The 26,996-nt window shown below is 34.1% G+C and overlaps 1 protein-coding gene across 9 annotated transcripts in view; it reads left to right on the top strand.

The window, feature by feature from the left end:
* The window catches only part of LOC118188598 (proton-coupled zinc antiporter SLC30A2-like), a 96,357-nt gene that overhangs the window by 46,527 nt on the left and 22,834 nt on the right, over positions 1 to 26,996 (top strand). For 3 of the 9 annotated variants that reach the window (XM_035359074.2, XM_035359076.2, XM_035359077.2), the window contains 5 exons: positions 17,111 to 17,174; positions 18,654 to 18,732; positions 23,820 to 23,979; positions 24,071 to 24,182; positions 24,266 to 24,412. In XM_035359074.2, coding sequence (XP_035214965.1) covers positions 17,111 to 17,174; positions 18,654 to 18,732; positions 23,820 to 23,979; positions 24,071 to 24,182; positions 24,266 to 24,412 — 562 coding nt within the window. Of the gene's footprint in view, positions 1 to 17,110; positions 17,178 to 18,490; positions 18,557 to 18,653; positions 18,733 to 23,819; positions 23,980 to 24,070; positions 24,183 to 24,265; positions 24,413 to 26,996 lie in introns of those variants that run through there. The other 6 variants (XM_085807254.1, XM_085807255.1, XM_085807256.1 and 3 more) reach the window with 3 other exon arrangements.

Genomic DNA, 26,996 nt, shown 5'->3' with positions numbered 1-26,996 from the left:
CAGAATAAAGTCACTTAAACACTGCCAGACAGACCGGGCTACCAATCCGGTCTGCTAACATCCGGCCCTAACGTCATGGTATATAGACGTCTGCTTTTGGCGCCCCCAGGGGGAACCAATGAAGGATATGAATATGCAGTTTTGAGGCTCCAGGCGCCCACTGGAAACCTCAAGCAGTTTAAAGGCTCTCTGAATTCGCTAACTCCACCGACGGGGGTGTTTCGCCCCGGACAAACATGAATATCAGACTATATAGCTCCACTACAACCAACAGAACGGACAAGACAGTACCATATGGTCTCTGTCGAGTCTACAAACAAAAAAACCAACAAAACAAACCAAACAAAAAATGTCATTAAATACTAATGTAAGACTTGTTGCTCTTACCATCGCAACCGTAATACTAAGGTTGGAAATCACTTACCGTATTATAAAATTTAGTTTTACATAATGCTTATGACAAGCTTCTCAAACAAATTATTAAAATTTTGTAAGATAAAATAAGATTTATATACGTTCTTGCAAACAAAAACTTTCTAGATATACGTTCTTATAAACCTGATTTTTATAACAATTTATCAGTTTCAACTTTCCTGTACAATTATTTTTTTCTAATTTTGAAGTATTATGTAAATGTATGTTTTTTCGAATAAGCAAATTAAATTTGCAGTATTTCTATTAACTTCGGTTACTCGTTGTAAATCACATTATATTGAATGCTGCCCTATGGGAAAACCCAAATTTTGTATAATTTTCAGTGTTCCCTCCCTTCATTAAATGCTACAACTGATTCATTTGCACCTATATAAGCAATTATTTGCCCTAAGCTGCTTCTTTTGTGACATAATTTTCATACATTAGAATAAAAAGATTCATTGGAGTCCATGTTCTACCGTCAAGGCAAATTTAAGAAATTGGATTCTGATAGACATTTAAAATTTTTAAAATTAAATTAAAAAAATTACTATGTTAAAAAAGGAAAAACATTGCACATAGCATTTAAGTTATGATGAGTATGACATGAATTAGAAGCATAAAAAATTGACATGATAGCAGACATAGGGCATTTAAATCAAAAACCATGGAGTGAAGTTCATATTTTCTTTTATAACTTCATAAATAATTGTCATAAGGAAGAATAAATTGCTCTGTCCAGTACAATAAAACTCTAGAAACTTATTCTTTTAACCATTTTAAAGGTGTAGTGTCCCCTTAATAATTTCTTTGATTTACAACAAATTATACAAACTCTAAACTTGGTAGTGGAATTGATTCACATAACGCGTTGACGGGGATTTCCTGCTTTAAAAGATTTGTTAATATTTTAGTTCTAATTGACTTACGAAGGTAATATTAATAGGTAAAGTATCTGCATAAAATAGTGAAAACATTCTTGGCATTTTATTCTGATACGGCGTTTCTCTTTCTTATTTTAATGCGATTACTCTTAAATTAATTTACATTTCCTTTCCGTCAGCTTAGTACGCTTTTCTGACCCATTAAGTACCTATCACATATGCTTCCGTTACGTGGGAGTGGCGAGCGGTAAAGTCGCTGAACACTGGTAGTTCGGTCCGAGGTTCGAATCCCACGAACGGGCTGGCTGTATGGGTGTTTTCGTGGTTTTCCCCATGTGTAACGTGTATACGAGCCAGTTTCCCTTAGAAAGTCCTCCACGAAGGCAGATAGCCCTAGTGTGCTTTGCCATAATTAAATACACCAACGTGGGAGTGGACGTCGAAATGGACATTTCTCAGAACCCGCACATTACCAGGAAACCCACATAGCTAGGTTACCCATTTTCACTTACTACAAAGACTTGAACGCCAAACAGTAATCGATTATCTCTCAGATAGGGCTCGCATGACCCTTCAGAAGCAGAAATTTTGTCTGATTACTTGATCTCTATGCGAGACAGAGCTGCAGATGGTACATTTTCAGCGAGGTTTCAAAATATCCCGCGTAGCCGGGACATGGTTTCCGTAGCTAGGCGGCCCGTCTAGCAGGGAGTGATAATCCCTTTAGCCACCTACGTCTCCTCTTCTCTCAGCTCACCGAATGAATTCGGTGTATATCATAATTCGAATATCGTTATTAACCTCCTATCGCAGTTAAAAACGATATTCGGTATCCATCTAATCACGGATATCTTTATTAATTTTTGTATGCTCTTTCAACTGTTCTTTTCGCCATCGACGCAACAGTTGAACCTGGATAAGAAGAATGATCGTTCAACTTTTTCTTTCCAGCCGATAATTGGGCAGCCAACCACTGGGTTCAGTTATCTTTTCGTACAGAAAGCCCCATTGTTGGAACTACTATTTCATAATTTAACGCGCTTATGCCATGCACGCCGGCTCATACAAATCAAATATGTATAGCTAAAGATGGAAATCTGATGATCATTTAATTGTCATTAAGTTTCCATCTACTAGTTATAATCGTTAAATGTCTAGCGAGGAAGGCACCATGCAAAATACTCAGGTAACTCAGTTCTGTACATTATTTACATGCACTGAAGGAAACAAAATAGTTAATACAATGTACACGGATATACTATTATAAAGATACTAAAACTATTATAAACACACAAATTGTAGCAGAATACACAGTGATGAGATCTGGGCGTGGTAATAAGTACATAAATGCTTCTAAATCAATACAGTTAAAAGTAAGGCATAAAGTTACCTATAACATAATTGGGTAAAAGAACAATGTATTGGTACAACATTAACAAGAGAAGTATATTTATAGCGGTAAATCGTACAACAAATCGATACATTAATGCATAACTGCAAAAAAAGTTAAAATTATGTATAATAAATAATACAGGGATATAAAACACAATGTAAATCCTCCATTTGAAGAGGGAAGAGTACATAAGAATACACAAATATGCATAGCTCCAGGCTCTTTGTTTGGGAATTATTCCAGACTGTCAGCTATACTCTTAACAATGGCAGTACAATGTCTTATGCGACTGAGCGCATATTTATTTTTGCTGGTATTCCTGTCCCATGCTTGTTGGTGGATGATGGAGTGTCCTTTTCAAATAAGTGTTTTGTATACGGCAGTCGAATAAATCCACAGATGCAAAGGTCCGTTGTTTCGTTACCCAAAATTCCAGTTTTGACCGGTACTAACTGAAGCTTTGTCCTCAGACTTTCAGGAAGCGATCGTTCAAGTGATTTAATCTCAGTGTAATGAAAGTAGTAACTATGATGAAAAACTTTAATATAATTTGACGTAATTAAGTTAATTTTGTTTTTGTACAATTCGGCTTCAAACCGCTTGCGTAAAAGGCCAGTATCATTTCCTATCACATTAAACAGAGTAATTGCCGAATAGTTTGTGCTCACAGTTCGATAGGGCTATTGAACATTGGAAATTCATCTGGAACTTATTTTGCGGCAAACAGGCTGCTTGCTTTTGGATTCGCAATTTTTTTTAGAGTTAAATTACGAGTTAGTTTACCTTACGAAGTTCTCTGCAAAATCCTTCTCGTGTGTAATGTAAATACGAATCATTTTTCCTTAGAGTTCTTCTCGAAGGCATTCCTCTCATTAGTTCGCTGGCCTTTGTCGTAACACGAATAATCTAATTCATTCTTATCTTCCGTGTCATCATCCTTGCTCTAATAGTTAGCCCTCGAGTGTTTTACCAAATCAATTAATCAACTTATAAGATATTTCGCTTAAAAAATACAACTTAGTCTTATGACGTTTTAAAAAAAAAGCTCTCGCTACAGTAATAAATAACAGTGTATTAGACACTTTTGGTTTTGCTCTCGGTTTTTGAAGTGTTTTTACTTAATATTATCATTTAGTATATTGATGGAGCTTAATTCATCAATCATCTTGATTGATTCACTAATGATGAAATTTTCTTGGATATGTTTATGAGAAATCTCATTTAGTGCATAAATGATAAATTACAAATATTGCGCAGAAGATCGAAAACGTTTCTATAATATGTTTTTGAAATAAAGGTAAACTATTTTTGGTAAGCCATGGAAGACGTTGTTATGTATACCAGATACAAGCACTGTATGATTAATTTTCAAAAGCTGATACGATCTGAAAAAAACCTTTGAACTTATCAATTCGGAAGCACTTGTATCTTCTCGAAACATATTTCACCGCAAACACTTATCGCTATCACTGACGCCACAGCAGGCAGACATACTTAATTTTTCACATAAAGCATTCAAACTTGTTTCATTTCTCTATTATATAACAGTTAAAATGTGATGAATAGATTAGTTAAGTGTACTAATACTTTTACAATATATTAAAACAATAAGTATTTTTATTTGAATTTCATTATCAATTTGTAGAGATGTAACATTCTGCTGCTTAAAATTGTCAATTACGATCGAAGTGCAGAAACCGCGAAACAGATCTAAACTACGAGATGTGCGAGGAACAATGCTTTCGCTCTTTATAGACCAAATGGAATCGTTTTAAATACGTGAATATGTGCCAAAGTCCTCCGTGAAAGTATCCCGTTTTAGGAAGGTAGCCCACGTCCGCTTTAATATAAACTGTTGAAACACATATAAGGTTAGTTAGTTAGTTCTAAGCACTGGTCCCCATAGGTGGTTGTCCCCTCATAGCCCCCTCATAGCCATATGGCGCTGTTCTCATAGCCATATGGTGGTGTCCCCTCATATGGCTATGAGGACACAGGCCAAGACACAAAGCATAACCAAAAAAAGTTAACACAACGGAAAATAACCTTAATAAACATCTAGTAATGAGTTGAGATCATACAATCGCACAAAACGAACATAAAAGCTATATATATATATATATTAAAAAAATGTAAAGCAGATACATACATTCCAAACACTCTCGGTGAAATAGTATATAGATGTGTCGTTTTCATTTCTGTGTTTTTTCCTAAGTTTAAAATCTTTATAAGTTTTACTTTCAATTAGTTATTATTATTCAAATCTTTATATTATCAAAATTCATCTTAAATTTATAAGTTACTTCAATTATTTCTGTTTTCAGTATGACTTTCTGCTTTGTTATATCTCGATACCAATATTCTTCTCATTCTCATTCACAGTTTGCATAATATCTCTTGCAAACATTCTAAACAATTTATAGTTACTAAATAAATCCTCAAACTTCGCAAATTTATATTTTCCTCTCACACTTCCAGTTAGGCAACAGTCCTCGACGAAATACTTTGAATCGCCGAATTTATTACAAACTTTACATATATCATTTTCCTGGAGGGGGAACCTTTTTAAATAAGCAGGGAACCTTCCATGTGCAGTGAGAATTTGATTGACATCTGAATCTCCTAAAATTCGCATTTTTTTTTTTTTTTTTTTTTTGCTAATTTTTAAACATTTTAGATAGTTTTTGTTTCTTTCAGAGATATCCTACAAATTTTTCCAGTCTCTAATAAGGTTGTCTTATATTATAGTACATGTCTTCTTTTTCGAATCTTGAATAGAAACCTTTTCGGTTCCAATCCCCAGGGCGGTATCTTTCGCTAGAGCATACGCTCTCTCATTCCCATAATGATTAGCATGAGCTTTGATTCAATGTAAATTCATAATATGCTTCTTTCGTAGTTCTAAATATATATGCTTGATTTCATTAACAATATTATTCTTTTGAAAGGGGCGGGAGAGCGCCATAAGAGCAGATAAGGCATCTGAGTATAAATTAATGTAATACCCCACGGATAATTTCTTGATCCAGGATAAAGGCCATTTTAATTGCCAACAATTCTGCTTGATAAACTGAATTTCTTGGTTTTAAAATAAACGTTTTGTGGTTGATCTTTAGATTATGGTAACTTGGCGATTTTTTGGCGAAAATTTGGCGACCAACTCTCCTACAGCAACCCTCTATTTTTTTTTCCCCGCCGCCATTTTGTCTTCACGCTTCCAACAATCTACTAGCCGAATTACACTTATGCTAGAAATTTTATCTAACAAAACTGCTTAATCATGACAAATATTCACTGCAAAATTGGGAAAAAGTGCACAATACCATACTCCTTACGCGTTTTTCAAAATAACACATACACATAAACCATGTACACGTCGACTTATTTTTACTTAAAAAAACATCCCAGAATTACACAAAAATGGCATTGCGCACACTCTTCACTACATCCATGTACACTTCTTTTTTCTCATAAATTAGAAAAATTTCACGAAAATGCATGATAATTTTCTGAATCTTTAAACCCGGTAAAAAGAACATATATGAAATTACCTGATCGCGAAAAAGTATATACCCTTTCCAAATATGAACATTTCCACATATAAAATAAATAAAATATCCAAAAACTTTTACCTCTAAATCATCTATTATATTATAAACGTCACCAACGAATTCATACCGCAAGCATTACTACTTAAAAAAAAGTCCATGGAAATAATTTAAATACTTGTCAAATATTTAAATTATTTCCATGCACGTTTACTTCAACTAAAACGTATACCAAATTCCTACAAACATAAAATTCACAAAATAATATCATTTAATTAAAATATCACTAAACCATGTACACGTCGACTTATTTTTACTTAAAAAAAAAAAAATCCCAGAATTGCGCAAAAATGGCATTGCGCACACTCTTTACCATATCCATGTACACTCCTTTTTTCTCATAAATTAGAAAAATTTCACGAAAATGCATGACAATTTTCTGAATCTTTAAACCCGTTAAAAAGAACATATATGAAATTACCTAATAACGAAAAAGTATATACCCTTTCCAAATATGAACATTTCCACGCATAAAATAAATAAAATATCCAAAAACTTTTACCTCTAAATTATCTATTATATTATAAACGTTACCAACGAATTCATACCGCAAACATTACAAATACTTAGTGTCAAATATTTAAATTATTTCCATGCACGTTTACTTCAACTAAAACGTATACCAAATTCCTACAAACATAAAATTCACAAAATAACTATCATTTAATTAAAATATAATTAAATTGAAAAACACTACTTAAAATATAAATAAGCACATACATTAAATTAATAGAAATTAGCTTACAATCCTAATTACTTTAAATTAAATCATTGCTAATAACAATTTTCCCAATAATACCAAATTACTTTACTTCCACCTTACATTTAGAACAATGCATAAAAATAATATCCTCAAATAATTAAAAATACTAACTTACCTAATCTTCTTCAGAATCTTGATTACGTGTCCAATAAACTTTTCTTATTGCTTCCGCTAAATAAAAAGCAAGCGTATGTGCGCCTGTTTCAGGATCTTTAAAATCATACTTATAGTTCACAGCAAGGTACCAGGTAAAATAAATAACTTAATAAAACATCTTTACTTCTATCTCGCACAACTTTAAAGAAACACTTATTAGTACCCCTTTCAATCCCACTAAATACCCATTTCGAATTCACTTTAGTTAGGGCCATGGGATCCAAAAATTAACGAACACTGTTTCACACAACACAGAATAAAGCCAAATACAAAATTTCCAGATTTTTTCCCGATTCCCCCCTTTTCCGATTAAAGAACCGTAATTCGTCCATTAATATCACATGACACATCCCATGATCTCTCATTTCCCTCACACAAAATAATGCGTAACCTTTATCGCCTCCAAAATGTTGCCAAACTACCAGTTACCATATTCTAAAGATCAGCCCGTTTTGTAATCAATTTCAATACCGTGGAAAAATACAACGAAGGCACAGACGACGTTCTCCGCAAACCCCTGATCCATCTGTATAAATTTCAATTTCTCCAGCTGAAATATAGTCTTTATCGTAGGATATACCGTAATATTTCGGTAGGATGGCTTGATCTCAAATCATGTTCAAAAAAAGCCCGCTGGTAATTGCTTTATCTTCACAGACTATTTTCTGTTTTAATATTATATTTCAGATAAAATTTGTCATAAGTAAATTTAAATTGTGAGAAAGGCGGTACACCAGCGAGTAAGCACGCAACGTTTGTCGAGACTGTTCTAAATGATCTTGTAATTCCAGTGTCCAGGCCCATTGCAATGAGTCTAATTTCTGCCTTGTCTTAGTTCCCCTGCTCGATCACCCCATGCGATAATACTATAAAGAACTTTCGGTATAATAACATTTTTGTAAATATCCCTGAGGGTAGAGCTTTTGTCAGAAAGAGTGATCGGAGTAAAAGTATTTTTATATAATAATTTAAAATTTTTTCTATCTTTCGTTGTATAGACTTAAAATGCTCTATAAAATTCAACTTATCATCGATCACTACACCCAGGTATTTAAATGCATTCACAAATTTTATTCTTTTTTGATCATATTTCAATCTGGGGGTTCTGACATTTCTCCTTCCCCGAGGGAAAACATAACCATTTGTTTTTTCAATAATAAATCCTATATTTTGCTCAGTACTCCATTTTTTAAAAAAATTTTCAAGCAGGTTAAAAGTAGCCTGTATTTTTCCAAGGGAGTCTTCTGTAATAGTTACCATAATATCATCGGCATAACAGGTAATATTCGTATCAGGTACATTTTCACATATAAGGTATTTCTCCCGCTTTCTTAGCATGCCTTCGTGGTGTGGTCAGCACACTTGGAGCGTATTCGAGAGGTCCCTGGTTCGATTCCCGGCGAGGGCGTTGCTCATGTTTCACATCTCCTGCATCCCAAAAATATAATGGTTCTACAGTGGCGCCCGAACTAAAAAAAGGTGGTGGATGATGATTCTCCACGGCCGGGATTTGGCGACTGGGTCCTCTAATCCCCAGTCGCCCTTTAAAAGGGGGAGTATATAAGGGATTTCTCCCGCCTTCTTAGCATGCCTTCGTGGTGTAATGACCAGCACACTCGGCGCGTATTCGAGAGGTCCGAGCCCTGGCGAGAACATTGTCCATTTTTCATGTCTCCTGCTTCAAAATAACATAATGTCTCTACACTCAAATAAAATAATTAAAACAGTTGATAAAATTTCTTTCTGAGCATGTTTTTAACAAATGATATGTATTTTAATGCAATTATAAATATTTATTTAATTTAATATTTTTTCAATAGTATTCATTACCAAAAAATTATAATTTTTCAGTAAAATAATTTCTAATCTTACAAATAGAAATACTTGAAATTAAAAGCAACTGCTTTAAATAATTTAACCTCAGCCATTGCAATTAACCAATACACCTCTTTTTGTATAATCTTACACTTTGGTATATTGCTATATTTTGTAGCCTTTCATTCTTAGTGTGGACAACAATCCGCATTTATCCGAGATAGGATTACGTAACAAAAACAATTTTTTCAATCACTTTTCAATTTCACAGCTGCACTCAAAATACCGTTCCATTCTTTTTCATCTTTATTTGCAATCTGTCCATCCTTTCCATACTCTCCAGCTGTTTTCTCGAATCAAGAATGTTTTCGCTCTGTACTGTTAGCAATATGATGAAGATGTTTGCCTTTTATAATGATCTTATTAAAATGAGTACACTTACACCAGCACTGTTTTCTTTTCAAGATCTCATTTTGACGCTTTTAATTTTCGTTTATTAATTTCTTTTTTTTAATTTTTATGAAGTATATCGAAAATAGTTTTTCAAATATAAGTAGTGTTTCCTGAACATTGATAAAAATTTAACTTCTCTCACTTGAGTTTTAAAACTACTGAAGTTTAAAAACTAAAGTTTAGATTTTTTGTCCCATTCTAGGTTTTTGACATTAAAATTTATTAAATACTTTAGAATCCTCTGAATAATCGCATATAAACTATTATTTTTATGTTATTTTTTAACATAAGTTTACAACAGACATTCAAGTACATTCAACAAATTTTTTTTAATGTCCGTTGCTTTCAGTTTATTGAATTAGACATGAAATTTTGTACACAACAGCATCTGTCCGCAGCTTTTGGAGCCACTGCATACATAATGGCCAAATGGATAAAGCTGCTGAAAACTGGTAGTTCGATTCGGGTTCAAATCTCGGCAAACTGAATGACTGCATGAAAATTTTCATAGTTCTATCTATGTGTAACGTGAATATGTGGCAGTTATCCTATAGAAAGGCGCCCCATTAAATGATCTTTCCTTTCTGCAGAAAATCCTTGCGTGTTTTGTCATAATGTATTATTGTAATCTATTATTAGAGTTTTATCATATCGGTTGAATAACAATACATAATGCGCTCATAAACACTGTTACCCGTAGGGGGGGGAACACGACTGTATGAAATGCTTCATATGGATCGAAATCTCGATAGTGGAGGGGTCAATCTGAATATTAACCCACATCATTTTTCAATGTGTTTAAGAATAATGTTGGATAATTAGCGTATATATTGATTCATCAGTGTTCTTTCATTATACAGTATTTTAGTGTTAATGATATAAAAATCTGATTCATAAGGAAATTTAATTCTATAAAATTTAAAAAATAAAAATGTATTGGGAATTATTTAGAATTTAACTCCCGTATATTACTTCGAATTTAAGCCGCATTTTTTTTTATACAGATTTTCAAGACGTAAAATTAGGGTGAGTTTTAATAAAGATACAGGAACTCCTGAGAGAAGAGCTTACAGTTAATTGCATACAATACATTAAAATCTTGATCATGAAAGTACGTTTGGCTGCGAAAACAGGGCATTTAACGCGACCCTGAGATGTCTTCCACGGAAAATCTTAATTTTTGAAGGACTGATTACTTACAATTAGGAATCCGATTGGATGAGTCATCCATCAACATAAACGAGCAACATTTGCTTTTTAAGAGTACCCAAACTGTGTCATTTGCATTATGGCAGTCACCTACTTTGGTGACGTTTTGATGCGATGCATAGAGATGAAGAAAGAAATATTTTCTCATTAGGTACTAAATTGAATACGTGCAACAGCTGTGACCTTTTTTCATATTTCCTTATGACCTGCTTATTCTTCCAAAATAGTTCCTTCTTGCCAATATTTTTTACCTATGATATATTTAAAGTTATCGAGGTATTTGTCGGAGAAAGATTTTTTTCTTTCAAGCGCTATCACTAACACGTAATAAAGATTAGAGCTGATGATAAATTTCACTCTGCTTTTTCTCTTTAAAAGAAAGTTATGAGATAAGCGAGAAACTAAAAGCTTCTAGTTTGATTTATCTTCATTTTTTTGTTGTTGTTGTTAGTCCTTTGACAAATGTGTTTACGTACAGGCGGTGTTGACAACAAAAATTTGTTTCAGCAATAATTATATACGTATGATTTAATTAAATGTGTATGCATTAAAAGCATTCCTCGAATGAGTATCCTTTTCCATCTTGCAAAGTTAATCAAATATTTAATCCGGTAAAAGCCTTATCTTATTTAAATATATTTCACAACGTCTTTTATCTTGAATGAACATTGAATGTCTATTAACATGCTTAGAATTTTAAGTGATAGTGATATAAAGTATTCATCAAAAGTAAATGTAGTAATACTGCACATATTCTATAAATTTGTTCGTGTTTTCAATAATTATTTATACAAAATCAACTGAAATGTTGACTTGAACTGTTTTATATAATGCCAGTTTGAGATAGTAATTTATAGAGCTTACTGTTATTTAATATAAAATGAAAAATTTCATTTACAGCTTCGTTCTGAACTTCTTGTGAAATAAATAGAATTACTTACTTGGTAAAAGGATAAGTTACTCTTCTGAATCATTTTAATATATTTGCCTTAGGTACTCATTGTCCACTTGCATTTTAATGCATGTGCTTGTATTTTAAGTAATAAGAGCACTCTCTTTTAAAAAAATTCGGATCTTTTCCGTTATAGGATAACATATGCCCTTTTCTCCTCCCTTCCCCCTGCCCACCAGCGGCCGAGTGGTAAAGTCGTTGGACATTGTTAGTTCGGTCTGAGGTTCGAATCTCGCGAACGGGCTGCATATTTCACAAGTGCATATCAGCGTAGCCACTGAGGGAGGGGTTTCGAAAATGGACCAATGAGCTTCTATTGTTCTTGTGGTGTGGTGTGGTGTATTTAATTATGGCAAAGCACACTAGGGCTATCTGCCTAAGAGGAGGGATGCCTTTCGTGGAGGACTTTCTAAGGGAAACTGGCTCGTATACACGTTACACATGGGGAAAACCACGAAAACGCCCATGCAGCCAGCCCGTTCGTGGGATTCGAAACTCGGACCGAACTACCAGTGTTCAGCGACTTTACCGCTCGGCCGCTGGTGGGCTCTATTGTTCTTGTGACGCTAAATCTAGGTGCAAGTGAACGTATGTTGTTTACGTTTTAATTTGCATTTGTTTCGCAGTTATAAATTTATAGCGTAATAGTAGAAAATCTCATAGCGCTTTCGTTTTATGAGTTTAATTAATCGCTGACATTTCACTCTCGCGATTTTTATCACGCATTAATATTTGGATTGATGTTCAAGGCATATTATCTCTCTTTACATAGAGAAAATGATTCAAGCTACAATTAGCTTCGAATATTATGCATTTACTAACCTGTGGATTAAGAGAATTCAAGTGTATAGTTCTTTTTTTAATTGAGCTGAGGAGGACTGGAAGTGTTACAATGAATCTAATGTTTTCTACTTCAGTGCTTGCATTCCTTTGATTTATAAAGTGTAAGATTCAGAATACATATTCTGTATGATCTGGTTATATCCATTGTTAACGTTAAAAATTATATATGAATGAATTGAATATATTCGTTGTGAATAAGATAAATTCATTCTGTTTGCTGAATATTTTTTGTGTAGACGGTGCATTTAAGAATGAGCAGTTATTAAATGTGAAATTTAACAAGCTAAATGTATACGAATCCAAATTAGTAAAGTTCACTTTGAATAAAATTCTGCATTGGCTATTATTATAGAACATCTTTTTTATATGGACTGCAATAATAAGTGCTGACATCTCTCTCTCTCTCTCTCTCTCTCTATATATATATATATATATATAATTGGTATAAATATTTTTCTCTCTTCGCATAGTTTTATGTAAAGATAGCATTTGGGCTCAGATGTTTATCACATATTTCTTTATCTTATTTATCACTTATTAAGTATCATTTCACATGGATATTTTTGCGGAGTATCCTACATGTGTTTGTGTTTATTTCAAATTCTTTCAATCAGGTAGTAAAATCTTCACAATTGCTTACATTTGATTTAACTTCGCAATGAAAATTTTCAGAAGAAATCGACGATGCTTTAATAATTTTGTAGAGAAAATTGCGTGGCAGAATATTTTCAACCACCTTGTTTAAATCTTAAAGCACGCGAAAGGTCATGTGACATGACAGAAATATTACTGGATGCCCACTGGTCCATCCTAGAAGCCACTTCCTCGGTGGCTACACAGATGTGCACTTGTGAAATATGCGAACGGGCTGGCTACATTGGCATTTTCATGGTTTTCCCCATGTTTAACGTGTATACGAGCCAGTTCCCCTTAAACGACCTCCATAAAGGCATCCCTTCCCAGTGCTTAAATTGCACCGGAGCCCGGCTCCGATACTTCTCAATTTTTAAGATAAAATATAATTCTAGCCGGAGCGCACCGGAGCCCTAAATAAGATGAGCTCCGGTACTTCTTTTTATAAAACTGAACGACAATTTCAAGGGAAAAAAAATAGAATTCCTAACGTTTTAATTAAACAATAAGCAGACTTTGCAATACTCTATTTCCCTAGAAATACGAGCTCATGAGAACACGAGACGTTGAAGTAAATTCCCCTCACTCGCATGCGGGAACCTTTCACTTTAAGAAGGGCAATTAATTTGGGGAGTTTGTCTATGAACGCGTAAATTTCTCGCCATGCCATCGTATCTAGTGTATTGTTATCGATGGTTACAGTTAGTTATCCTCGCAGGAAGGAAAATTTGTGTTCTTAAATGTGCGTTAAGTGAGAGCGAGTACAATAAGAGTGATGTACTGAGATAAACTGCTCAAGCACGTCCTATACATCGTCTTCCTACGGTATCCACTAATGTAACCAAGTAAGGGTGGGGCGAAAAGCTTAACCAGCAATTTTACTTTCATCCTTAGGAGGCAGATTCAGGACTCATTTTACCATTGACACACATCCGCTTGATGGCTATAATTATATCAGCAAAGAGCCGCGGTCAAAGAAAACGTTCTCTCTCACCAAGATTCCCCTCATTTTTTGTTTCCACCCACTCATACCCTCATTATCTGAATTTTCATCAGCTATATTTTAAGTATATTTAATTTTTGTGATGATAAAAGAACTCCGCCCCCCTACGATCAGAGCTTAAATTGCGCTCACCGGATCCCTGCTCCGATGCTTCTTAGTTTTTGTAATTAAATGGTAATTCTAGCCGGAGCGCCCTAAAATAAAAAGGTTGCGGCACTTCTTTTATGTAACTGAATAACAGTTTCAGTAGAAATTTTATCTCGAAAATTTTATTTTTAGCAATAAAATTATATTAAAAATCGCTTATTAAATTTTAATTTATCTCTTTACATTCAAATCAATTTTAATTATTTAATAATTATTTAATAATTATTGATTAAATAACAATTTATAAACATTAATTAAATAGCTATTAATTGATTTGACTGTTTAATTAACTGTTTAATTTTAAAATTATTAATGAGTTTAATAGTCATTTTATTTATTTATTTACTCTTGTTCCTTTTTGCTGACGGTCTTCCCTAGGGCTCCGGCACTTCTAATCTTAGAAATTAAGCCCTGTCCCTTCCTTTAGGCAGATAGTCCTTGAAGCTTTGCTATAATCACATAAACCAAACCAAACCTCCCACCAAAAGAAGATACATGCACCATCTTAATACTTCCACCAAGATAACGTATTCTGAATTTGAATCACAAGCACTTTTTATTATATGTACTTCTAAAATTAAAAAAAAAAAAATACAGTTTTTACTTTATGTGCTTCTAAATTTAAAAACAAAATGCAGCTTTTACGTTATGTGCTTCTAAATTAGAAAAGCCATTTGAATATTTTTTATGTATTGCTTTTGTTGCGATGAAATGTGATTGAATTAGATACACATCCTCTTTTTTAAACACAAAACTTGTATTAAATAATTGCACAATATAAGTATAAACAAGAAAATGACATATAAAACTTGCAAATGCGAGAACAGAACAAAAATAATGAAAAAAAAGACAGCATTCCAGCTGCCTTGCGAATGTGATCGGCTGAGTCCGACAGTTCAACTGAATTAATTTTGAATTAATGTTCTTTGGCATACTGCTAAAAGCGAAACAGAGTCAGGTTTAGTTGTTCTGTTCTGGTGCACCGATATAGTTTTATTTCCAATAATTTCAATGTTTAATCGAAAGCGCATCTTTAGGTTTTCAACAAAATCGCAATCTAGGGAATTTAAGCTGATTCGGAAGTGCGAAAAATACCGTTGATTCTACATGTTCAAAAAGAGGGCTATTAATTTAAAGTTAAATTATATATTACAGCTAAATATCTTATAAAAGAAAAAATATAGTTTCTAGTCACCAAAGGCAAATTTTCTTTCAGAAATCGCCATGCTTTCAGAAATCTTTTCTTTCGACAGGCCGGCCCACCAACGGCAACGGCCGAGCGGTAAAGTTGCTGAACACTGGTAATTCGGTCTGAGGTTAGAATCCTGGAGAACGGGTTGGCTGCTTGGATGTAACGTGTATGCGAGCCAGTTTCCCTTTGAGAGTCGTCCGTCGTCCACGGAGGCATCCCTTCCCTTACACAGATAGTCCTCGAGTGCTTTGCCATCATTAAATTAATAAAATTAAATCTGGACAAAGAAATGCTTCTTTTACAAACTATTGCCGTCTGCCCTTTGAAATTAATTATAATCAAATTATTTATGCTTTATGTACAGGATGTAACGGAATTGATGATCACAACTCCAAGGGGTGACAAAAGTAGTAAAAGCAAAAATTTTTTAACACAATATGTGCTGGAATGTTAAATATGAACTCGAAGGCGCAGCGAGTACAAAAATTATGGAGGGCGAAAAGCCATTTTAATCAAGAATCTTTAAGAAATAGGGTTTTACAAGAATTGTTCAAATGAATGACCACAAACTGCAATGCGTGCATCCCAGAACGAGACAGAATTATTGGCGTGCATATTATGTACCAATAGCTGCGAGGTTATTTCTGGCGAGTCAGGAGAATCCGTTCGCATCTTATAAACGAGATATAAATTAAGTTCTCAGCTACAACTGCAATGATGCTTTACAAGGTTATTTGATTTAACCCTACAATACAGTGCGCGCTTCTAATGCTAGATATGAGGGAAGAGGACATGAGACAATACCAATTAAATTTCTGATAGAATGATAGCCGTCAACTTTATTTTATTTGTACTCTAAATTTAGTTTATAGTCAGTGTATTCATTAACACGTTAAGTATGTACTAATTCTATATCGCTTAAATCATTACGGTATGATATATCTTTTTGCAATAAAAAACATGACTTCCAGATTTCTTTATTCTGGACTAATTTTCAAAGATTCAATTTCCATCAGTTTTAGACATCTTTGTATTTTAAGTTACTACCTATTGGCAACTTTACCTGTTCTGGTGTATCTTTCGTCTTTTTATTCGTAATTTTACATTTTCGTTCCATCGGTCTGTCCTAACAGATTTTCAAAAATGCATTTTGAAAGTTTGGAAAGTAGACAAATATCGATGTATCATAAAAGCTCGTTATTTTCTAGAACTGTTTCACTATTTGCGCATAGAATATTAGAAGCTAAGTTTTTCACTGTTATGTGTTTCCGTGAGCAGACTTAAATATAAATTATATATTTCTAAAAGTAATATTTCTAGGTTAGAAAACCTTCATTGTAAGGCATCCTCTTCTGAGGCAGATAAGCTTTGCCATAATCAATTACTAATATGCTCTAACTTCTGCTTTAAATAGATAATTTGACCATTTTGACAAATAATATTGCATAACTGTTCCTTTCAGTGTAAAAAATGGTTAAAACCAAATGAAATTGTATTATTGAGATATTTGAATACTTTTATTTCACGAACCTTCATATTTCTACTATGAATTGAAGTTATAGCGAAAATGTGTTCGAATTCTTATAACTCTTCTCTCTTACACTGCTTTTTTTTTTTTTTTTTTTTTTTTTTTCTTTTTGCACAGAAAGAAAAAATAAACCCAGTTATAAAAGAAAACTCATTTGGAATGGATAGGCCACTTTTTTCAGGTAGTTTGTAAATATTTGGCTGACTCTCGAGTGATTATTCCTTTACGTTTATTTTTTCTAGTACTGATGTTTTTTCAAATATTTGTATATATTGTTTCCTAAATACAGATGGAAGGAAAAACACCATTTTATGAATAATTATTAGTGCTTGAATATAGAAAAACACTTCATAGCTTATCTGCTATGGTCAGCAAAGGCTTCATGAAATGCTTTCTAAGATGAATTAAATAGTTATGCTGCACATAAGGAAAAGAGCGAAAACCTCATGCAGCCCCGAAAATCCCGTTCAGTTAGGAAATAGACTTTATTATGGGAATGAAATTTACAAATTTTTAAGTTCGATTTTAAATGGCTGATAACTCAAGATAGCAGAATTCTTTTATACCGTAACTAGCCACTATGCGGCCAGCCTTCGTCTGACTTTTAAATGTACCGAAAAAATGCCTAAAGGGAACACCAAACATTAAATTTAAAAACTGCACAGAAATTTACTCTGCAGAATAACTTTATAATAAACTGCAAATTTTAATAAAAATGTATTACATATAAAAAATTACAATGAAATAAGTAATATCTCTTAATACAAATATTAATTATCCTAACAAATAAATTAATCATCTTGCCGTTTCCTTCTCTCAACAAACGTCCATTATCCAAGAGAAACATTAAATTAAAAAACTGCACAGAATTATCGCCCTCATTTTTCCGAGTGACAACAGCGCTGATGTCAGCAACAATGGCAACAGTTATATATTAAAAATGAGAATTATCGCCCTCATTTTTCCGAGTGACAACAGCGCTGATATCAGCAACAATGGCAACAGTTATATATCAGCAACAATGGCGCGCCATTTTTGCTGATATAATTAGAGAGAATTATCGATTCGATGCGATTTCATCAATAAACATAAAAAAAAAAAAAAACTCGTTCGAATTTTGAAAAAAAATCCCTTTGAGGTGCACTGGCTCTTGTCTAGATGCACCTTATATGTACCAAATTTCGAACCGTGGGTCTATTAGCTTACGCGCAGCACGAAAGAAGGACACGCAGACAGACTGTTCCTTTTATTATATGTAGAGATAAGACTTTTTTAGAAATTTCTTGTTATAAGAACATAAATAAGGAAAACGTTATGGAATCTGCTCCGCCACTTAACTTTTAATAATACACCGCATAATTTAAAATAAAAATATTGTTAGTTTACTTTTAATACATTGCATAATTTAAAATTAATACATTTATTAAATACTGTTTTCTAAAATAGGTTTTATTACTGCATTAGCAACAATATTCCATTATTAAAATTTTTTTTCAGTAAGGGAGAGTATCTGATACTGAGATTGAATTAAGAAAATACTTTTATTCTCCATCTATTATTAAGGTATAAACAAAACGCTAATAAATACAATTTTCAGACATTCAAAGTAATAATTCTCAAATGAAATTATGCTTTTCAAATTATATTTCTTTGATTACAGGAAAGGCTATTTCGACTTTGGAACCTGATCGTTATTTCACAGAAGACATGAATAATAAAGAAAGCGAAAGGATCCCCCTGTAAGCACTTTTATTTCATAAAATATTTTGATAAATGTATATTTATACTGTTACAAAGAATATTTGGATGCGTAATTAATAAAAATTTTTAATTATGAAAGATATTTTTAGCAGTATGAACCTGAATAAAACCTATTTGGAAGTACACAATTCTACAAAAATTCGTTATCGTATGAAAACATTTAACAAAATTCACTAAGTTATTATTAGAATTAAACTAGTTTCAGGTTGAATTTCTAAATCAAAGTATTCGGATACCCGACAAAGATGAGCTAAAATTTTTATTTCGTTTTATATTAAATTACTTAGATCTTAGTTAGCGTTACCTTACTTTCATGTTGTCTAACTTTATTAGGAATTAAATCTATTAATATTTGCAAAACATATCATTCATCACAAGCATTGAGTTATCAAAATGTAGGGGCCGCGCACATAAAACTTATTCGTTCTAATAAATCTGCTTAAACTAATGCTGTAAGAGTGTTGTACTTGCAAAAGTTGCAGTACAGTTAAAAAGGGCAGCGTCCGTTGATCCCTCTATGCACTGATGCTCTTTTCGGCACTCAGCTATCGAAAACTATTAAATATAATTTTCAGAGGTTTACAACATTGGTTACTGAATTACATTTACACATTGCTAATACATACTTTTACCTTGCAGTGAGTTAATTTTTAGTGCATGTTACTTATGCAATAGCTCAATTGAAATTGAATTTTTTATGTATTCAGTAGTCAGTATATTCAGTTACAAACTCGACGTGCGCAAAATATATTCAGTAGTGCATTGCAGGTTAGTGGTGTATTTCTATAGTGGACAGATATGAAGCAGTGTACTTTTTTTACACGTTGGAAGTGCATTTACAGAGTACTCATTGCATGGTGTATGTTTCTGGGTGATGATGATCAGGAATGATCTTTATATGCGAGTAATGAGTTACAATACATACTGTCTAGCTTTGGTCGTATAAGTTGTTTGAAATGTCATTGATTTTATTTGACATTTTTATTGCTCTTGGGTGCGTTGTATGTTCTCGGTAAACATGGAACTCGGCGTTTTCACATCATGCGCTGCACCTCACGAGAAATGGTGATTTCGTATTTGATGGCATTCAAATAATATGAGAGGTGACCTGGTCCACCGCATGCTGAATTCATGTTGTTTTTGAATCCAAACCTGTACAGGGGGAGATGCAGTGTTTCTTATATAGCTGCGCGGTTCCTGACCACATTTTGAACAACACTATCGATTTTGGGGCGATGAAACATGTTTTTTTTTTTTTTTAACCAAATTTTAAGTTGGATCATTGCGTTTTTAGTTCCGGTGCCACGAGCGGAATGTAGGTCCACCAGCAACTGAATAGTTGCCGAACACTGGTAGTTCAGTCCAAGGTTCGAATTCCGGCGAACAGTCTGACTGCATGGGCGTTTTCATGGTTTTCCCCATGCGTAGGGTGTGCGCCGAAAACATCGCGGAGAAAACAACGCAAGGAGAAAACGTCGTGGTACAAAATATCGTGGGAGAAAGAAAGCGGTTTAAAAACTTCGCAGTTTAAAAGCATCGTCGTCGAAAATATCATGGTAAAAAATAAAGCACCTATAAATCATCGCATGAAGATAACATTGCACACATGCTTTTTTCAGGTTTTAAAAGCTGTAAATGTATTTTCGCATAATGTTTGGTAGCGCAAGAAGGAAAGCGAGATATTTTTACCTTTTTATTTTATAGTTTGGAATAAACTAAATTTTTGCTGAAAATTAAGAAGGAAATTTAGGAAGGAGCATTTAAAAATTTAAATTTAATAGAAAATGAATGAAACAGCACTTTAGAGAATTTTAAATTATTAGTTAATTAACAAAGATCATTACTAAATTAATCTTTTATAAAGTTTTACTTATAATATTTCATGAAAAATACAGTATAAAAATGTTTAAAAAAAGGAAGATAAATAACTGTGTGAGGTTACCTCTATAAAAGGTGCTTAGTTAATTATCAAATTACTTTCTTTCACGTTCGTTAATCTGATATTGTTTTGATGAAAATTATATATTCTTTAGTTTCCGTTTATTCTTCAAGTGCCGTTAACATTTCTTCCGCTTCCAAATCTTTATGCGAATATGCATTTACAACTTTTAAAACCTGAGAAAAGAATATGTCAGATGATTTGTAGGTGCTTTATTTTTTACCACGATAATTTCGACGACGATGTTTTTAAACTGCGAAGTTTTTAAACCGCTTTATTTTCGACAGCGATATTTTGTACCGCGATGTTTTCTCTTTGCTTTCTTTTCTCCTACGATGTTTTGTGTACGCCTTGCGTTTATTATTATTATTATTTTTTGCGATGTTTTTGCCATGAAGTTTTCGGCTTTAACTCCTTTTTTGAATATCTGAGATCTTGATTTAATATTAATTCTGTGGACAACTTACGTATAGAACCTGGATGGAGGGACCTGGATGTAGCCGAGTGATTAAGACTACTAATCTCTGATAGTTCAATCCCTGCTCAAATCCCAATGAACAAGCTGTCTACATGGGTATTTTCGCAGGTTTCTTGATGTGTAACGTAAATACGAGCCAAATTCCCTTTAAAACAAATCTTCCATGAAGACATTCTTTCCCTTTCTAATGTCATTTTCCACAGTTTATTCAGTTCAATCTCAGTTGTGATGAAGAGGAGAAAAAGCAGCACACCATGCAGACGCTAATTCGGCTATACACACTTTAATCATTACATTGAATATATTTATGTTGTTTTAAGAGAGGAGTCTTTTTCCGATGTTTATGAGATTAGATGTCATACATGTAGAGAAAGTAATTATAAATGATTGTTTACTGTTGTATTGACCAAATTACAGAACTATACGCACAAAATAGCAATACCTTGTTGTCGCATCATTCACGAATATAAAACAACTAAAACTTTATTGAACTTGAAATTATAGTATGATGCAGAAATCATTTAAAATTTTTCCTGTTCGTGAACTGGAAGGATTGCCAACGGATTGATCACGAACGCTGTCTGATCCACCGGGTTGCATTCATAAATTCTTATTCTGAATAACCTGCCTGACAGAGAAAATGCCACATAATTAAAAATCAAATGCACTGGCATGCATATTTCTGTGGAAGTGTACACATAATACAAATGATTGCATTTTCAAGCTAATAAGACGATTAGTACACTTAATATAAGCATCCAAGCTGAAAATTTCCAGCCCCCTCACGGCTATAATGCGGAGATTTTTTGCTACTTCCAAATGTAAAGGACAAAGAAATTAGGTAATCTGAATATGGTGAAACACACAAAAGTAATCTGCCAGAGAAGAGAGATGCCTTTTTGGAAGACAGAACAAACTTGCTTTTATTAAATTACACATAAGAATACAAGGTAATACTTATAAAACATTCTATTTTTATCTGCAAATGGACAAGTTCACTGGGGCTTCTTGGAGGGCCTTAATGCTGTTAGTAATTCTTTGGGCGTCATATTACGGAGGAAACGAAGGTTGTTGTCATAATTATAGGTCGGATTTGGCAGCAATGACCCAAAAAAGACTGCAACGGCATAGAGGTCAAAAGCAATGACAAGGACGTTAGGGGACAATAATCATCATTATATGACGTAACGTCGTACCTGCCCCACTGTAAAAAACTAGACATTTTGCCAAGTGTTATCACAGGTCCCAGATCAACGCGGATAGTTTCGCAAAAATTACCTGACGAGGAGCTGGTATCCAGTCTTCCTTTACGAAAGTCGTAAAAGCTTGATGGTGTCGCAGTAGAGTTGCATGGATACCGAAGGAAACACTATAGTACTTAGCATCAAATCTCCCTTTTCCATTTATTCAAATAATCGGCGATGATTATTTTTCCAAATCATCGGCAAGTGTGGAGATGAAGTGGTGATCACCATTTTCGAGAGGCACACGGTCCGTCAATGGAGAATGTTTTTTTTTTTTTTTTTTCTTTCTTATTACGTGCCCACCCTTAAGCACTAGACGGAAAGGGAAGGATGCCTCCTGGAGGTTCTTTTAAGGGAAACTGGCTCGTATCCACGTTACACATGGGGAAAACCACGAAAACGCCCATGCAGCCAGCCCGTTCGCCGGGACTCGAACCCCGGACCGAACTACCAGTGTTCAGCGGCTTTTATTTTTTTTGTTCGGCCGCTGGTGGGCCCAAAGTAATGGTTTAGAGTGTCATTAGTGCTAAAAGCCATTCATCTCTAATGTGTAATACATACACATTGATGGGTACCCACTTTATTGAGAACATACTGCGGCTCCATCTTCCGTATTTTCAGGGCACTCCAAAGCCATTTTTCAACAAAATATCGCTCGGCCATGCACTATTGCCCTAAGCCTGAATGGACTGCAGTTTGCAAGTGCTCCTTCGGTAATTTCTATCTCTCATCGCTCACTAACTAAGCATTTGTGGAACATCATCTCCTCCTTCGCGAAACGAAAATGTACTGGAGGATCACATCAGCAACGCATAGTGCACAATATTACAGGGTATGTTTCGGATATTCATTGGTTAGATGCAATGACGTGTTTAAAAATGGATTGCCGGGAATGGCCATGCAGTATCTTATTTATGCCTTGCATGTCAAGTGTCGTATTAGCTATAGTATATCTTCGAAAATAAAATTACTTTTTAAGTGATGGATAATCTATCTATAATCTTGATTATTTGTTTGTTAAAGTTTGATCTGTTGCTAACAATTTTTTTCATGATGACGCATTTTCGTGTTAGGCGGTATAGTTGTTTATCTGATCACGAATTAGTGTTAATAATGTTTATTTAGCAACCATTTTCAATGAAGAAGCTGCGCTATTGAAGGCATTTTTGGATAACTCGACGAACATTTTATTACATTGAATAACGATATTACTTTGAACAAAAATAAATCAATTTACTTTTCGAAAATATTTCCCTGTAACAGAAATAATCTATAATACCGGAAACATCGCCCCTTGATTTCGAAATATTTTCGGTATTAGTTATTTTTGGAATTATGATGGTGAATAAATTAGCTAATAGGAAACATGACATTTTGTCATTTGTGTGCGTTTTTTAATTTCAGGACTTTAAGTGATAATCATTCAGGTACTTATGAATCTTTTGTGTCGCGAGACAACTCTATTATCTATTGCTGCCATGGTAATGCCGCAGATGAATGCTGCAATAACGTGAACGGTAAATTGCCAGATATGTCCCCAAACTCCAGACGAGAAAGCATTTTGGTAAGCTCTTGAAAATTCCGTCTTTCATTGCAATAAAATTTACAGTTTTTATTTGATGATTATGTGACTGGTTGTTTTATCACCTTACTAGACAGATTCTCATTGCCATGATGAAAACGAGGTAGGAGTCGATAAAGTTGCTCGACGTCGATTAGTGCTAGCTAGTGTTCTTTGTTTGCTTTTCATGGTAGGCGAAGCCGTTGGTAAGTCCTTTTAATGCTTTTAGTTTCTGTATATCTAATTCATGAGATATCTGTTCTAAAACATTGTTTTGTTGTGCATTTAGGTGGCATTTTAGCAAACTCGTTGGCCATCGCCACAGATGCTGCGCATTTACTAACGGATTTCGCAAGTTTCATGATAAGTTTGATGGCCATATGGGTAGCATCAAGACCAGCAACTAAGCGTATGAGCTTCGGATGGTACAGAGCTGGTAATATGATATTCTGAAGGTTTTTTTTTTTTTTTTTAATGTAACAATTGCATTTACGTTTCGGATTTGCATGATATGCTTATTTTATAACATGCATTATATGGATTTAGCATCGCATATTATATAGCATTAAGTAATGTTTCTATTGCCTTTTATGTGTATTACCATTATACCTGGAAAGCATCTGTGAGGCAATTCTGAGCCAATTACTGACGAAACAATGTAATAATGTCTCTTTAATTTACAGGAATTACAATTCTTAAACCTTGACTTTAAAAATCAAATTCATTAATTTTTAAATCTTAATTATTATTTAGTCCTTTCCGTAGGTAATTCCAAAAACTTAGAATACACCAACATTTCAATTGCAAATACAACTTTCAAAGTAAATAAGATTTACTGCTAAGTGAAAATATTTTTTTTACACATAATGGATAACGTAATAGATAGGTTTGTGACAATTATGCAGAACTGAAAAGCAATTCTTTAAAACTGAAGCAAATTAAACCTTTTAAATAAACAACTTCAGTTTTTTTATCTAAATATGTTAAAAATTCTGGAATCATTTTAATTATTTCAAAGATGAAAGAAAGCCATTCAATTGCTTAATATTTTAGCCCCGATAAAACTTCAGATTTCATAGCACTAAATTCATTAAGATAGTATTTTATTTGTGTATGAGTGTATATTATGCCATTCTTCTTGCAGTATTGTTTCAAATGACATTTAATAATGATTTTGGTAACCTCGAAGTGGACGAATGGTTGAGACCGCTGAATATTTCGTAGTTCATCTTGGCTTCGAACCCAGCCAAATGAGTTAGCTGCATGCTTGGTTTTTTGTGGTTTTTCCATGTGTAATATAAATGCGAGCCACTTTCCCTTTCAAAGTCATCCACGAAGGCATCCTCCGCCTTCAGCAGATAACCATAGTGAGTTTTGCCATATTCCAATAATCATGATTTTGTGCTTTTATACATATTTTTAATTTAGACGACTAAATAACATTGCTAGGATAGTCTAGGAACTGGAAAGGGTTTGAATAGTTCCTGCTTACATTTGTAATTGAAACTTTGTGCTCCATTTCGTCATCTTATTGGAATATGAAATTTCCCTCAGAGCCGAACATGATAGCACATCCTCTGATGTTTATGTTCATCGTATCGAAATAAATCGCACTGTTCGTGATGGATACACGCTTTCATATTTTGCTTGCGACTATACATCCTTGTGCGGATCACAAGGGGCAAGTGCTAGATCAATGAATGCTGGTACCCAGGTTCAGATCCCAGCGAGCAGGCTAGTTGCATGGAAGGTTTCATAGATTTTTCCCATGTGTAACGTGAATAGGAGCCAGTTTCCCTTAAAAATTCCTCCACGAAGGTATTTCTTCCCTTAGGCAGATAACCTTCGTATGCTTTATCATAATCCAAATAACTTAACCTCATGTATCCTCGCGCCACCTCTTGTCATCCTACTCTGAAATTAAATAACTTGGTTAAATAACTGCTTTCGGTTATCTTCAGACAATCGACATTTATCTTTACAAACAGTATTAAATTCCATCTCGTGCGCTAAGAGTTATTCTATTTCTAATATTTTGTATTTTTAGGGGGCTTAGCAACGTCTAAAACTTTATATCTGTATATTACATCCATATATTATCAAAACTGTTTCACATTTGCCGTGGCCTGCTAGATCATCGGACATGAATCCCATAGAGCATGTGTGGGATATGTTGGGATGAGGTCGTCGGGGGGCATGTTGGGACAAGTCGCGGTGTGCTGCAAGAACCCATCAAAGACACTATTAACAGCTTACCTTCCATTTCAGCTGGAGAATATCGTACCATTATTAGCGTGATGTTTCCATTGTACACTCTTCCAACCCATTCGGTCTTTAATACATGTGATCGTGATTTCATGTTCGTAATACGTGTAACGTGTATTTTTATATGTCTTTGCTATGTGATCTAATAAAGCCACACCAACCTCACTCATATACATGTGCGTGTGTATATACAGGGTGTTTCACTATCACATTTTAGAACTTCTAGCAGGGATAAGGTGCACCCGATGATTCGGAATCATATTAGCAATGCAGGGTCGGAAATACTTTCCTGACGCGATGGTGTACACAGAAACATCAGACATTAAAAGACGCCAGTTAAGTTAATATTCGTCTTAATAATAAATTTAAATGAACAAAAGTAACTTAAAAGAATGCTCGAAGTTTCGTCCTCCGACTTCATTGCACGCCTCGCATCTACGGCGCATGAAATTCCAAATATTCCGGAATAATCAAGACATATCTCAAATTTTCCCGGCAGCTACTGCGATTCGTGTAACCAGCTTCTCGGCGTTGTCAACTAAGGTGTCATAAACCAGTGTCTTCATATGCCCCCGTGGAAAGAAAACAAGACATGATTGGTCCGATGATTGAGCAGGCCAACATACTGGACCATCACTACCGATCCACTGTTGGCCAAATCTTGGTGGATTCGGACGTTATGGCTGAAATGGGCAGTTGCCCCCTCGTGTTGCAACCACATTGTCTGTCGCATCGATGCAGAAATCTTTTCTTCA

The sequence above is a fragment of the Stegodyphus dumicola genome, chromosome X1 (assembly GCF_044657685.1).
Source record: "Stegodyphus dumicola isolate Sdum_Otavi_A_Nest chromosome X1, ASM4465768v1".
NCBI lineage: Eukaryota > Metazoa > Arthropoda > Arachnida > Araneae > Eresidae > Stegodyphus > Stegodyphus dumicola.
This window is presented reverse-complemented; position numbering and strand designations above follow the sequence as displayed.